At 52.2% G+C, this 15703-nt stretch overlaps 1 protein-coding gene across 1 annotated transcript in view; it reads left to right on the forward strand.

The window, feature by feature from the left end:
- Positions 1–10329, forward strand: part of CD276 (CD276 molecule) — a 28200-nt gene extending 17871 nt beyond the window's left edge. Inside the window, 5 exon segments of the mRNA XM_026447953.1 lie at positions 1–394; positions 4318–4452; positions 5493–5534; positions 6979–7014; positions 8765–10329. The exon segment at positions 1–394 is cut by the window's left edge and continues 191 nt beyond it. Of these exon segments, the coding sequence (XP_026303738.1) occupies positions 1–394; positions 4318–4452; positions 5493–5534; positions 6979–7014; positions 8765–8787 (630 nt within the window). The 3' untranslated portion in view covers positions 8788–10329.
- Positions 10330–15703: the final 5374 nt, after the last annotated feature.

A 15703-nucleotide genomic window follows, 5' to 3' on the forward strand; every position in this document is an offset into this window, starting at 1 on the left:
CCCCAGCCCCAGTGCTGATTCCTGTACTCAGCCCCATGCATCCTTTTTGTCGTCTGCCATTGCCCTGCCCTTGACCCCTGTCCTCTGCCACCTCCAGCTCCCTACTCGAAGCCCAGCATGACCCTGGAGCCTAACAAGGACCTGCGACCCGGGGATACGGTGACCATCACGTGTTCCAGCTACCGAGGCTACCCTGAGGCCGAGGTGTTCTGGCAGGATGGGCAGGGTGCGCCCCTGACTGGCAACGTGACCACGTCGCAGATGGCCAATGAGCAGGGCTTGTTTGATGTGCACAGTGTCTTGCGGGTGGTGCTGGGTGCGAATGGCACCTACAGCTGCCTGGTGCGCAACCCGGTGCTGCAGCAGGACGCGCATGGTTCTGTCACCATCACAGGTAGGGGCAGATGAACAACTGGGGAAGGACAGAGTGAGTAACTGCCTCTTTACTGGACCCTAAGGTGGAACTTCCGTAGGTTTGGGTGGCCAGAAGACTTTTTCAAAATCCCTTTCATAGACTTCAGGTGCTCACACTCTTAAGTCCTTAAGGGACTCACCCACAAATCCTTAAGGGACTCGAGCTGATAAGAACCATTTATAATGTTTGCCTTCCTAAGAGTGCTTTTCATGGCACTTATGCTTCTTATGCAGAGGACAAAGTACCTGCCTGGAATTTGGAGGCATGGGCAGGAATGCTGGAGCAGCCACAAGGCATTGCCCAGGGGACTTGTGTGGGTGTGCTTTCCAACAGCAACTCCTCTGAGTGGTAGGAAGGTATTCTGGGTCAGTGGGTGCCATCTGATTCTGAAGCCCTGAGTGACAGCTGGACCTCCCCAGTTAGTCCTCAACACCTGAGTCAACGTCAGCTCTTCTTCCTGCAGACGTGAGCTCCACCCAGGCAGCGGTTGGATGGGCAGGGGCTGTCTCTGCTGCCCCCATGTGGTCAAACACCAGATAGAGGCTGCCCCTTTAGTGATTCTTAGTCTCTGGTTTCCAGGTCCTAGCCTGGTGGGCACCTCTTGTGCCTGAGGGTGTGAAGAGTGTTGAGGTCAAGAGGCGCAATCTCCATCTGTGTTTGGCCCTGAGAGGCCTCTAGTTAGTCACTTCCTGGGCTGATGTGCTCAGTCTGGCTCTTCAGTATCTCTCTCTGGGCCAACCGAGCTTTCCCAGAGACCTCCTCCTGGTACATAGTGAGGTCAGGACAGCAGGTTTGTCTGTCTGGTTCTCCTCTTGTCTTCTGACGACTTCCACCTGACCCCCAGCCCATCCAAGTTCTGATCTTGCCCCCAGTTTCCAGGTCTGCACGCACCTCGGGACTCACTGACTTATTCCTGTCCTTTTCCCCTTGAGCCCTATGTGGTCCCCACTTCTGACAAGCTCAGAGCCAGGGCCCATCACATCACTTGCTTGGAGTTCAGGCTCACTCCTCCTTCTCTCTTAGGTGTTTCCTTCCAGCAAGGATGTGCTCCCTCTGCCCACCCCTTCCCCAAGATGGAAAATACTCCCTTCCTGGAGACCCCATGGGCCTGTGCTATCCAGGAGAGAGTAGCTGCCCTGAGCTCTTGAATGTTCTGAGACATGTCCTTGACCTTTTAGAGAATAGCATATGGTCTAGTGGTGAAAATGCTGTTCACAGGAGAAAAGAAGAAATAGAAGATAGAGTGATCTTGGCAGAGGATATGAAGCTTTCAGAGGAGGGAGGGTGGTAGTGAGGACACCTCCAGGGGCAAGTGGGAGCTGAGAAGGCCTTGAAGGATAAGGGGTCTTTGTGGTCATTTGCACCCTGGGCTGAGCTGGATATTTGCGATGCTGTGCAGAAAGGACTTATGAGTATAAATGTGATTGCAAAGAGAATGTTTATCTCACCTAAGAGAAAATTCTCTATTTTAAACTTGAGTAGCTAACATTTAAAGTGATTTCAAAAGAATTTAGGGCCGGGTGTGGTGGCTCACACCTGTAATCCCAGCACTTTCGGAGGCCAAGGCAGGTGGATCCCTTGAGGTCAGGAGTTTGAGACCAACATGGTCAGCATGGTGAAACCCCGTTTCTACTAAAAACACAAAAATTAGCTGGGTGTGGTGGCACGCACCTGTAGTCCCAGCTACTTGGGAGGCTGGGGCAAGAGAATTGCTTAAACCTGGGAGGTGGAGGTTGCAGTGAGCTGAGATAGTGTCACTGCACTCCAACCTGGGTGACAGAGCAAGACACTGCCTTAAAAAATAAATAAAAATAAAAAAGTGATTTCATTGAGACCATTGTTGCCAAGCACATTTCACAGATGAAGAAACTGAGGTCCATAGAGAAGGGGGAGCTTTCCCAAGGTCACAGACTGGCACAGTGGTTCTGAGTCTTTGGGGTCAGACCCCTCTTTGAAAATTGGATAAATGATCAATGCAGCAGTTTGCATGTAACTCTGGAGGGTTCGCTGCCTGTCTAAACTCCTCCGTGGATCCGTAGGCCTAGGCTCCAGCGCCCTGCAGTGAGGAGATGAGCCACAATCAGAATCCAACTTTGGCCTCTCAGCCTAATTTCCTCTCCTCCCCACCAGCCAGCCTCCTGGTTTTCTTAGAACAATTCTGGCCTACTTTGGAGCCCTTGGCCTGTATTTTGCTTCAGGCAGCTTTGTGTCATGTAAAACATTCTGGGATTCAGGCTTTCAGTCCTCCAGCTGGTCTGTCCCATACCTCACGAAGTTAGTGAAGTTGAGTGTGCTGTGCAGGGCCTCTCGGGGGGGATTTATGGAACAAGCCCTGGAGATGTGGCCTGAACCCTAGCTCTGTCCTTTCTTGGGTGAACAGGGCAAATCTAATTTGTGTTCCAGGGACAACACCAGCTAAGGGGGAACATGGAAAGAGACCCTCTGCTTGAGCATTTCTGTGGCTCTGCCCCCTCCTCTGCTGTCAGAGCCCCATGATGGGATTTCCAGGGTGGCGGTGGTTGTTTTTTTTACTGTGTGCTCTGTGGATGGGCCCTCTTGGCCACCGCATCAGCTGCTGCCCTCCTTTTCTGCATACCTCTCTTCATCACTGGGGCGATGGATCCCTCTGCTTCCAGTGGCCAGCGCAGCAGTTTTGCCAGCGGTGCCTATTGAAGGTGACATCTACAGATCCCTGCATGAGGTGCATCTATGCTGGGGTCTCTGCTGCCAAACGGTCCGTGGCACTGCGCATTGCACTGACAGGGCCTCCTGCAGAAGCTGCTGAGGCCCTGGGCACGCATCGTCTCCAGAGAGCAAAGGAAAGCAGCACTGTCTTTTGTCAGACTTTTCCTCTCAAAACCTCTGCCCAGGACCCAGCTGGGTGCAGGGCCGGCCTGGAGGATGGTGTGTAAGATGGAGCCACACAGGCTGTGCTCAGAACAGCTCCTGGCCCTGCCCAGCTTTGGGTTCTCAACTTCATCCCTCTTGATGTGAGCTCTAAGAGGAGGGGCCTCAGTGTTTCACGTAAATATCCCCCTGGCAAGGCCCCTGCAGACCTACCTGACTCCCTGGGGAAACTCCAAGTCCTCCCTCCAGCCCCCTCAGTGACCTCATCTCTATGTAGGGCTCAGCAGACATTTTCTGTAAATGGCCAGGGAGTAAATGTTTTTAGGCGTCGTGGGCCACACACCATCTCTGTTGCTGCTGCTTCTCCTTCTGTTCCTCCTCCGCCTTCCCCCATCTGTTTTTGGTATTCCTTTACAAATGTAAAAACCATCAGTAGTTTGTGGACTGTACAAAAACAGGCCACAAGCCAGCTTTGGCCCATGGGCCTCAGTTTGCTGCCTCCTGATCCGTAGGATGGAAAACGTCACCAGGTGGGACTGGAGCAGTCAAAAGAGGGCCTCTGGAGGAGGTGAATATTGAGCTAGGTAGAGAGTTTGGGAAACTGATAGCAATAGTGCAGAGGTTGGAAGGAGCCAGTTGCTTCTGGGGAGAATGGTTAGGACACCAGTTTGGCTGGAACTGAGGCTCCTACAGTAGAATTAGAAAGAAAGGTTAGGGGAGGGTAAGCAGCAGCCAGCTTATAGAGGTCCTTGAATCACCCTTGAAGCTTGCAGCATTATTCTGAAGTCACTAGGGAGCCATAGAAGGTTCTTGAGCATCATTCAACCATAGACTTTTCAATCCTTCCTGGTTGAGGCGTGTCCGCATCAGCCAGGGTTGTATCAGGGTTTGGGGAGTATATGGCGCAGGGACTATGGGACCTTCAGTGAGCTTCATTCATAGTGTTAGGGACCAGTGAGAGAGGGAGCCCCTGTTCACACTTGGGGCCAATGGTGCTGTCCTCCGGGACATGGGGCCAAGCCTGATGGTCTCACCGTTCCTACTTTTTCTCTCAGGGCAGCCCATGACATTCCCCCCGGAGGCCCTGTGGGTGACCGTGGGGCTCTCTGTCTGTCTCGTTGCACTGCTGGTGGCCCTGGCTTTCGTGTGCTGGAGAAAGATCAAACAGAGCTGTGAGGAGGAGAATGCAGGTGAGAGTGTGTGTGTGTGCACTTATGTGTCTTGGGGTATGTTGCTGCGTCTTTGGTGTCAATAGAGTGTCACTTTCTAGAGACAGAATGAGTGTGAGTGTGCAGAGGGGGCTGGATTTGTCTGTGTGTGACCTTGAGTCTATGTCTTGTGTGTGTGAACAAGCGTGAGCCTGTCCGTGTGTAGATACCACAGGATGAGTGTGGATGAGTGTGACTGGAAGGTGGTGGGAGTGTAAGGCCAAGCGCTACAAGGGGATGAGTGAGTCTGTGCAAACAAGTGTGCCTGTGAAAGTGTAAGTCACGTGTGTGTGTGAGAGAGCAGGCCAGAGCGTGGAAGCTGTGCGGCACAAATGTAGGCACGCCAGGGACAGACATGGCACTGGGGAGGAACATGCCTGCCTCAGAGTGAGAGGGTCTGAAACAGCTGCCATTTGCGGGGCTGAGAGTCAGCCTGAGCTGGCATTGGTGACTAGTAAGTGGGTGAGAGGACATTAGTGGGTGGTCACTTGACCCTGGTGGGTAAACAGATGCATGAGAGTAGATGGGTAGTCAGAGGCTGGGGATGGCTGGAGGTCAGGAAGGAGAGGGAAGAAGAGAATGGTCAGGTGGCAGATAGGTGAGTACTTGTGAGGTGGACAGGTGGAAGGACGAGCGGGTAGACGGCTGGTTGGTTACATCTGTTGGAGGTTGATGGTTGGCAGGGCTACTGAGCGAGCGGATGGGTGAGGTGATGGGTGGGTGGGCTGGTGGAGGGTAGGTGGGTGGTCTTTGACTGGGTGTGTGGTAAGGGCTCTAGGCTGGGTGGATGGTCTTTGGCTGGGTGAGTGGTGGGCTCTAGGCTGGGAGCCCCTTCATGTTGTCACAGGCTCGGCTCTGCTGTGCTCTGCTCTCGGGCTCTAACTCGTGTCTAGCATTCGGACTACAAGTCAGGCCCACTCAGGCCCTGTTCACCAGCTTCCTGCACTCTTGGGTGGGAAAGTGCTGGCATGAAAATGGGCTTGTAAAAGAGTTTTGTTTATTCTGAGTTCTTGCCTTTGCAGGAGCTGAGGACCAGGATGGGGAGGGAGAAGGATCCAAGACAGGTGAGTCTGAACTTGGAGCTGGCACTCTTGGCTGGGAGAGGGACATATGGGAAAGGAAAGGGGACTCAAGGATCTGGAGGGGACAGATTTGCTGTAAGGTTTGAATGAAATGTGTTCTCTGGACTGAGGCCTTGCCACCCTGGTGAGTATGCTCTTTGCCCAGAATTAGGCAGGAGGTGGATCACCCGGTTCCCTCCCAGGTGTGTCTTCATTTCTCCTGCCAACCTTTACCCATCTGCCAGGGCTGATTCCACCTGATTGGCCCCACAGTGTGGAGTCTGGTAGCTTCCTAGGGGTGGGAGCAGGGACTCCGGAGATAGGGCAGTCTGGGTTTAAGTTCCAGCTCCATCTCAGGTAAACAGAGTGGCCTTGAGCAACATGGTTTGCCTCTCGGACTTCAGTTTCCTCTTATGTAAAATGGGGATAATCACAGATTCACAGGTTGTTTGAATTATTAATTTAATTAATTGAGATAACATATATAAAGGACCTAGTACCATACCTAGTGCCAAGTGCTTAATACACTGGAGTCCTATTACTATTAGGCAAACAGCTTAAGACAATCCTGTTCTAGTTACAGGCTCTGTAGCTTTGGGCAAGGTGCCTTGCTCCTCTGGGTGTCAGTTTCCCATCTGTAAAATGTCATCCTGACCCTGCCCTGGCTGTTTTGAAGCTCTCTCAGGTGACTGGAGAGGGAGGTACTTGCAAAGGACATAGGAGCATGGCACAGTAAGCTGGGGGCCCAGCTTGGGTGGTGCCCAGGCACCGGTGCCCATGGCTGCTGGAGGCCGACTTCCAGGGGATCCTGGGCTGGGAGAGGCAGGTTTCCGCTGAGCCATTTGGGATGGTTCCAGTTAATGCCGGTTTCCTCCCCACCCCCGCAGAAGGAAGGGCAGGAGATTGACACTTGGGGACTGCTATAAATTATGCCAATTAATTCTTTGCCTGTTGGTGCCCAGTGTGGCAGGCATAGAGACAGCTCTGGGATCAGACCTCATTTTTCTTGCTCAGAGGCCGATGTCGTTGGCAGAAGGGAGGGAGTGGGGAGAAGAGTGTGGGTGAGGGAGTTGGTTAGTCTCATTCCACACGGTCCCAGGCCCACCTGCAAATCTGCCAGCCTCCTTTAGCTTCTCACATCACCCTGTGTGTAGAGTGGGCTCAGGGCAGTTCCGCAACTCCAGCTGGAGGTGGAGGGCTCAAGGGTTGTCCCATTCTATAGATGCAGAAAACTAAGGCCCAGAGAGAATGACAAGCCACAGAGTGGAACTGGGACCTGGGGCTGGGGCTTCGGACAGCAGCCTAGGGCCCCTTCCCCTGTGCTGTGAAGTGGTCCCACTCTGCTAACTTCTCTCGCCCTTTCTAGCCCTCACTCCTTCCTCTGCCTGACTCCCTACCCCACCACTTCCCACAGTTCCTCACCGTGTGCGCCTTCCTTTTTTTACAGCCCTGCAGCCTCTGAAACACTCTGACAGCAAAGAAGGTAAAGACACCGGGCTTGAGATTGTGTCTGTGTATGCACACATCTGTGTGTGAGAGACTGAGAGGGTGGGTAGGCATCATCCTTTCACTGGTGACCTGAGGCCCCTCTGCAGAAGAGCAGCCTCAGCTTCCCCGTGGTGAGATGGCAGAGGGCTGAGTAACCAAGGTCCCACCTGCTCTAATGGGACCCAAATATGACAGAGGCTTAACCAGGACAGGAGTTTATTCCTCCTTCCTGTGATAGTGTGAGCATAGGTAATCGTAAAACCACGGATGACCTGAAGCCAGGTTCCACTTACCTGGATTCTGCCCTCTTCAACTTCAAGCTTTCATTCCTAGGTCTGAGAAGCTGTTCGAGCTCCCACACCCCCTCCAGAGCCAAGAGGGAGAAAAAGGAAGGATATGTTTCCTTCTAGAGCTTGACTGGAAGTAGCCTGCATCACTTCTGCTTACATCCCATTGGTCAGAACCCAGGCATATGAGCCCTAACTCAGGGGAGGCTAGAAAAATGTTCAGCTGGGTAGCCATGTCCCCGGTACACAGTAGGTGGTTAGTAAATGTCCATAGTCATTATTAGGCCTATTGTTATAATGTCAGTGATGACATTTGGAAATGTAGGGGATAAGTCATTTCCTTCCTGTTGTTCAGAATCAAATAACCATAGAAGATTTGGGCAGATGGAGACAAAAAGTGTCAGCTTAGGCCAGGTGCGGTGCATCACGCCTGTAATCTCAGCACTTTGGGAGGCCGAGGTGGGTGGATCATTTGAGGTCAGGAGTTCAAGACCAGCCTGGCAAACATGGTGAAACCCCGTCTCTACTAAAAATACAAAAATTAGCCGGGTGTGGTGGCGCATGCCTGTAATCCCAGCTAGTTGGGAGCCTGAGGCGGGAGAATCACTTGAACCCAGGAGGCGGAGGTGGCAGTGAGCTGCGGTGGCACCTGTGCAGCCCAGCCGGGGGGACGGGGGGGGATTTCAACATAAAAAAAAAAAAAAAAAAAAAGTCAGCTTGGTTTTGAAGAGTTTCTGGAGAATGTGGCCTGGTTGGACAAACCAGTTTGCTTCCTAATCCTGCTCCTTGGTGAGGCAGCCTGCCCCTTCAGTCTCTGGCCATGCTGGACAACCACAGAGGCAGTGCCCAGATGGAGGAGCTCCTCTTCCCAGGGACATGCAGAGCCGCAAGAATGGGTGAAGGCGAGGGCAGGGGCAGGGCCCAAGCCCTTCTTTCCAAGTCTCCATTCAGCTCCAGATGCAGGGTGGGGTCTGAAATATGAGTCTTTGGGATGGCCCTCCACATGGAGACAGGAAGCTCGAGGGAAGGAGGAGGGCCTCTGCCGTGTCACTCTCAGGGAAATCAGTGTGGAGGGGACACTGGGAAGGCTGCCTGCTGGACGAGGGAATCGGGCCTGGCCTTGGAGGGTGAATGGGATCTGGAGATGAGAAGGGAAAAGTGTTGCACTTAGAGGGAAGTGGAGGGAAGTGTGTAGGGCTGTGGACCTGTGGGGACTGAGAGGGGGCTGCGTGAGGTGGTCCCCCTCAGTTGCCCCAGCATGCTTGGCACCTGCATCTGTGTTTGGGCCTCCAGGGCAGTGGTCAGCATGGGGGCTGTCCTCTGGGCCGCTGTCTCACACACACTCCCCACTTGAAGTGTGACCAGGTGCCTGGGCTTCTGGGATAATCCCCAAAATAGAACTTCTGGCATCTAATGCTTTTCCCATCCCTTTTTTTTTCTTCCCATCATGAAATGAAGATGATGGACAAGAATTAGCCTGACCATGAGGACCAGGGAGCTGCTGCCCTTCCCTACAGCTCCTACCCTCTGGCTGCAATGGGACTGTACTGTGAGCCCTGCCCCCAGCAGATGCATCCTGCTCTGACAGGTGGGCTCCTTCTGCAAAGGATGCGATACACAGACCACTGTGCAGCCTTATTTCTCCAATGGACATGATTCCCAAGTCATCCTGCTGCCTTATTTCTTACAGACACAGTACACAGACCACCCACAGCCTTATTTCTCTAAGTCATCCTGCCTGCTGACTTGTTTCACAGTACATACATTTCTTAGGGACACAGCACACTGACCACATCGCCACCCTCTTCTTCCAGTGCTGCGTGGACCATCTGGCTGCCTTTTTTCTCCAAAAGATGCAATATTCAGACTGACTGACCCCCCTGCCTTAGTTCACCAAAGACACGACGCATAGTCACCCCTGGCCTTGTTTCTCCAATGGCCCTGATACACTAGTGATCATGTTCAGCCCTGCTTCCACCTGCATAGAATCTTGTCTTCTCAGACAGGGACAATGCGGCCTTAGCATCTCCTGGAGTCTAGAAGCTGTTTCCTCTCCCCTTCTTCCTCCAATACTGGGCTTTTCCCTCCCTGCCCCAAGTGAAGACAGGGCACTCTGTGCCCACCACTTGCACAGCTGTGCAGAGAGACCTGCAGAAGCACGTGCTGGAACACGTGTGGTTCCCCCCTGGCCCAGCCTCCTCTGCAGTGCCCCTCTCCCCTGCCCATCCTCCCCACGGAAGCATGTGCTGGTCACACTGGTTCTCCAGGGGTCTGTGATGGGGCCCCTGGGGGTCAGCTTCTGTCCCTCTGCCTTCCCACCTCTTTGTTCCTTTCCTTTCATGTATCCATTCAGTTAATGTTTATTGAGCAGCTACAGATGTCAGCACTGCGTTAGGTGCTGGGGGCCCTGCTGGGGAAGACCAAGTTCCTCCCTCAAGGACTCCCCATCCAGCTGGGAGACAGACAACTAACTACACTGCACGCTGCGGTTTGCAGGGGGCTCCTGCCTCGCCCCTGCTCCACACCTCCTCTGTGCTCAATTCTTCCTGGATACCTCACCCCCACCCCACCCCTAATTCTTGCCCAGAGCATGGGGCTGGGGCAGAAACCTGGAGAGAGGGACACAGCCCCTCACCACAGCTAGAGAATCTGGTGGTATCCAAAGTGTCTGTGCAGGCGTGGGCAGGTGGGCAGGCACCAAGGCCCTCTGGACCTTTCATAGCAGCAGAAGAGGCAGAGCCCGGGGCAGGGCAGGGCCAGGAGTGCTTTGGGGACATAGAGGGGACTGCCCCCCGCCCCCACCATGGTGCTATTCTGGGGCTGGGGCCGTCTTTTCCTGGCTTGCCTCTGGCCAGCTCCCAGCCTCCGGTAGAGTGAGACTCAGATGTTCTGATGCCTTCTGGATGTCATCTCTCCCTGCCCCAGGAATGGAAGATGTGAGGACTTCTAATTTAAATGTGGAACTCGGAGGGATTTTGTAAACTGGAGGTATGTTTTGGGGAAAATAAATGTCTTTGTAAGAAACGTTTTCTCTGTGAAGTGTTTGGAAGCAGGGTGGGCCCCAGACCTCAACCGGCAGGATTCTCTCCTGGATGTTGAAGCCTGGCCCTCCTTATCTCACCGTCCTGAAATCACTGGATCTCCAAGGCCATTTGGCTCCCTCCTTGGCTTCAGGTTCCCCCTGGATAAAGTGAAGTTGGTTGTCCAGAAAGCCAGGCCCTTTGGTCACTCTATGGGGCTCCTCCCAGTGGAAGCATCACCCAATTTCTTTCCCTCAGAAAACGCAAACCTAGGCTTGTTTAGGACCTCTGCTAATGTACCCATTTTAGAGACTGGGAAGCTGAGACTCAGTAAGAAGCTGGCACCAGGAAGAATTCTGAATGCTGTTTCTGGCTGACTCAATTGGATGGGCACGGGGCCAGGGATCAGAGGTCCATTCCCAGGACACAGTTCTGCCCTATGACCCTGAGCAGGACATTTCCCTTCTCTGAACCTTGGCTTTCTAGTATGAAAAATAGCCACCTGTGCACAGTGGCTCATGCCTGTAATCCCAACACTTTAGGAGGCTGAGGTGGGAGGATCGCTTAAGGCCAGGATTTGAAGACTAGCCCAGGCAATATAACAAGACCCTGTCTCTGCACAGAAATAAAAAATCAGCCAGGTGTGGTGGCACACACACCTGTAGTCCTAGTTACTCAGGAGGCTGAGGTGGGAGAATCACTTGATCCTCAGCCCAGGAGGTCAAAGTTGCAATTCTCTATAATTGGACCACTGTACTCCAGCACTGTACTCTGGGCAACAGAGCAAGACTCTGTCTCTAAAGAAAAAAGGAAAACCAGAACTGAGGTTTTAACCACCTTCCACTTTGAAAGACTGAGAGGAGGCACACAGGCTTCCAGAGAGCCAGATTCAGGGCTCTGGGAGCCTGCCTAGGGCACTGCATTTGTTTGCCCCTGGATGACAGTGTCCCGGCACTGGGACAGCCTGGAGCTTTGCAGACCCTGGGCAGCAGGAGGAGCCTGTGCTGGGGGTCAGGACACTTGACTTTCAGTCCTGGCTCTGCTACTAACCTGTGTCCGTGTCCTTCATACCTCTGAGCCTTACTTTCCTTATCTATTAAATAGTGGTGACAGGTCATCTCCCAAAAAGTATGTGGCATCCTTTACAAACTGCAGGATTTGTTATAAAGTTGATGGCCCTACGGGTGAGATCAGTCATGTTGCTTGAGGTCCTGTCATTGGTGCTCTGGGTGGGTATTAGGATTGAAAGGCTTACGCCTTTGCCCCTCCAACCCACTGTGTGCCCTTGAGCTTGCTGCTTCACCACACTGGGCTTCAGTCCCTACCGGTAAGGAAGAGACAGTAATAGTTCCTGTTTCAAAGCATTGTTGAGAGGGTTGGACAAAGCAGTGGGTGAGAAGACACTGCAATTAGGCCGGGTGCGGTGGCTCACGTCTGTAAGCCTAGCATTTTGGGAGGCTGAGGCGGGCGGATCACCCGAGGTCAGGAGTTCAAGACCAGCCTGGCCAACATGGTGAAACCCCGTCTCCACTAAGAATACAAAAAAGCCGGTTGTGGTGGTACGTGCCTGTCATCCCAGCTACTCAGGGGACTGAGACAGGAGAATCATTTGAGCCCAGGAGGTGGAAGTTGCAGCGAGCTGAGATCGCGCCACTGCATTCCAGCTTGGGTGACACAGTGAGACTCCATCTCAAAAGTAAATAAAAATAAAAAGACACTGCAAACCATTAGGTGCTGGGCACACGTGAGGGGCTATTCTTTCCCTCCCTGCAGTCGGGCCCACGCACTGTTGCTCCTTAGGTGATTTTGTAGATTGAGCACAGTGACTTGGCACAAGCTGTCTGAAGCCCAGTTTGTTCATCTGTAAAACAGGCACAGGAACCCATGCTTTTTCTTTGCGACAGGGCTGGATAAGGCTCAGACATGACACTGCATCAAGTGTTCCGGGCACGGACCCAGCAGGTGTGGGACTTGCCTGGAGGCTTAGGGGTAAAGAGAGTGGCAACTAAGTCCTCTGGTGACAAGTGCCCTGGGCAGCAGTATTTTTAGCTGCCCTTCCTGGGCAAAGCTCCAACTCCTGCATTTTAATGGAGAAATAATTCTCACAGTGCGACAAGCTATAGCCTGCAGGTGTCACATCCATATTAAAAGAGGACAGAGCAAGGTTCATTTGCCTGGCTCAAGGTGTGACCAGAATTCGCCTCCAGGACCATTTGTAACCAGGGCTTGAAGACCAATTAGTGGATCTGACCACTCACCACCCAGAGGGAGGAGACTGGGAGGAGGGGTGAAAATGGTATGGCCAGGGCACCTGGATCATCCTGCCTCTTCTACTTACGTGCTTGGAGCATTCTGCTTACACTCGCAGACCCTGGGCAGCAGGAGAAGCCTGGGCTGGGGGTCAGGACACTTGACTTTCAATCCTGGCTCTGCTACTAGACTGGCTTCCTTCTAGACTGTTGTATCCAGTCTTACACATTTACAAAAAATATATATATATTTTTTTAATCAAACATTATGCAATGCTTTTTTCTGTTTTTACTCTTTTCCCAAGTCATTTCTTCTAGAGTGTCCTCATCCTCTTTGCTTTCTATATTGATGTGTAACATACCTCTAGTATTTACAAGATGCTAATCCTCAGTGTATGACTCCATGAATTTTTACACAAATCTCTACCCATGTAACCACTACCCAGATCAAGATATAGAACAGTTCCTGGATTCCAGAAAGTTCCCTAGTGTCCCTACCCAAGCAACAGCCCTGCCCACTTGGCTGCTTTCACCAATTAGTTTTACTTATTCTTGAACTTCATATAAATGGCATCCTGCGGTACATGCTATTTTGTATCTAGCTTCTTGCAAAGAACTCCCTCGTTCTTTTTAAATGGCCACATAGTATCTCATAGTACTGCTGTTCTAGCCTATATTTTGCTAGTTCCTACAGTTTAGACACAAATAATGCAGGCTTATGCTCGAGTTTCTACAGTATGGAGCCCTAGAAGTGGGATCTCTGGATCCATTTTAAGTGTTGGGAGAGTTGCCAATTGTTTCAGTTGCCTTTTTAGCCAGTCCCTGTGGCAGTAAGAATGTGCAAGTGAAGAAAACTTAGGGTGGCTGGAAAAACTGATTCTAGACAGGGTAGAGATGGTGCTTGGAATTCACATCCAGTTGGGCTCTCGGAGACTTCAGAGTGGAGCCTGATTCAGTGGCGTTCAGGGCCTGCAGTTATCCCTTCCATCTGCTCTGGACCACCTTGCCCTTCAGCATCTGTCTGTCACTGCCGCTGCCTCCGTTCCCAGGAGCTGTCTGGGATCCCGGGACCCCAGTCCTGGGTGAGTGTGTCTGCCTCCGGGTGGATTATGTGGGCCCAGCACTGTGGTCTGAGTGGGTGTGTGCCAGGGTCGAGCCCTGCACCCGGAGCACCGTAATTGATGGGGGAAGGTTCTCAGCATCTTTGGGGTTTTTCTTTTTTCTTTTTTATTTCTTTTAAAGAAGGTCTCACTCTGTGGCCCAGTCTGGAGTTCTGTGGTATGGTCATAGCTCACTGCACCCTCAACCTCCCAAGCTCGTGATCTTCCTGCCTCAGTCTCCTGAGTAGCTGGGACTGCAGGTGCCTGCCACTACACCTGACTAACTTAAATTTTTTTTTTTTTTTTTTTTTTTTTTTCAGAGACAGGGTCTTGCTATGTTGCCTGGGCTGGTCTCAAACTCCTGGGTTCAATCAATCCTCCTGCCTTGGCCTCCCAAAATGCTGGGATTACAGGCAAGAGCCACTGTGCCTGGCCAGCATCCTGTTGGATGCCGGTGGCTCAGGTTAGGTTAAATCTCTTGCACTTGTGTCAGAGAGTATTCATAACCTTTGGCACTGCCAGCTCCAGGTAATTATGGTGACACTACTTCATTACTAATGAGGCAGAGCTTTGTTAGAACAGAGAAACACCTGAGTCTCATAGAGGAGACATAACCCGGCTCTCAGACAGAGAGTCTGTGACCTTTGCCCCCAGCCTTTCTCCAGCATCTGAGCAGCAAAATATCCCCTGCCCCTCAGCCTTCCTTAGCTAATATGATTTCTCCACCCAAACGCCCTCCTCTGGATGTGTTTCATCAGCGTCCCTTGAAGATTGAGGCTCTGGCATGGATCAGGATGCTTCAGCTCATAATAGATCAGCTCTCACCTCCCGCGTCCTGGGCACTATGTTCCTAGTGATGCAGCTCCAGATCCCATTAGTCCAGTGGTTCTCAACCCTGACTGTCCATTAGAATCACTTTGGGAGTTGTCAGTGGTGCCTGGGCTCCATCCCCAGAAGTTCTGATGGAATTGATTGAGTTTATTGCTAAATATTTGATGTACATATGCCACTGGCCCTAGTCTGGCTTATAAATTGATGTGAAACAGGATTCGGAAGACAGCCCTGAGCAGAGACCTTTGAGACGCCACCTCTTAGGTAAGCTAGCTATTCTCAGTAATCACCATATTGGACTCCGTGGGGTTTTTGTTTTTTACTAAGGGAAGCACAGAAAATACAGGAGCAAGGAAGGTTGAGGGAAGTGATAATATTTAATTCAGAAAGGAGGGGGCCCTGTTCCCTGTGTTGTGGGGCGGGGGAGAGAGCAGGCATCCTGAGTTCCTGCACTCACTCAGACCAGACACGTAGGCTCTGGGAGAATGATGATGAAGGATGGGGTACCACTGGTGATGGTTCTGTCCTTTTTAGCTCTAGGAAATGGGGGCCCCTGCCTACTCCTGAGCATCCCCTCCCCCTCCTCCTCTCACGGCCTCCCTTTTGCCTCTGTGTCTCTCACCGGTCACCCCCAGGCCTCCAGATGTGCATAGCCACGTGACTGCTTTGGACTCCCTCTGCCCTCCAGCACTATGTCCTCCGCGGAGGGAAGGACCATCTGTCCTGCTCCCTGTAGCCGTCAGTCTACATCTGTGTGCCAGGCTCAGGGAAATAATAGCCTTCATGTTTTTCCTGCTCTCCCCCACCTCCCGTCTCACACGTGCTTCAGAATCAGGGCATCCTGGGGTCTCTACCACATTGCAGCCCTGCAGTATCCAGAATGACTGAAGCACAGCAGCTCTCCTCTACCACCCCCACCCTCCTTCTTGAAGCTCTCTGGCCTCTAGTTCTTCCTTAGTCTCAAAACTCACCCATCTGAAGTCCACCTGCCTACCTATCTACCATAATTTACAGGCCAGCATGCTCCCTGGGTGCTGGTCTATACCCTATTCTGTTTCATTCCTGCTCCTCATGTTTCAACATCCTCTCCTAAAAAGTCCCTGTGGAGTGTGGCCCCATTGTTGGAGGTGGGGAAGAGGGACTGATGTATCTGCAGAGCCTGCCAGCCGCTGAACTGACATTTTGCCTTATTTGCTA

The sequence above is a fragment of the Piliocolobus tephrosceles genome, chromosome 6 (genome assembly GCF_002776525.5).
Source record: "Piliocolobus tephrosceles isolate RC106 chromosome 6, ASM277652v3, whole genome shotgun sequence".
NCBI lineage: Eukaryota > Metazoa > Chordata > Mammalia > Primates > Cercopithecidae > Piliocolobus > Piliocolobus tephrosceles.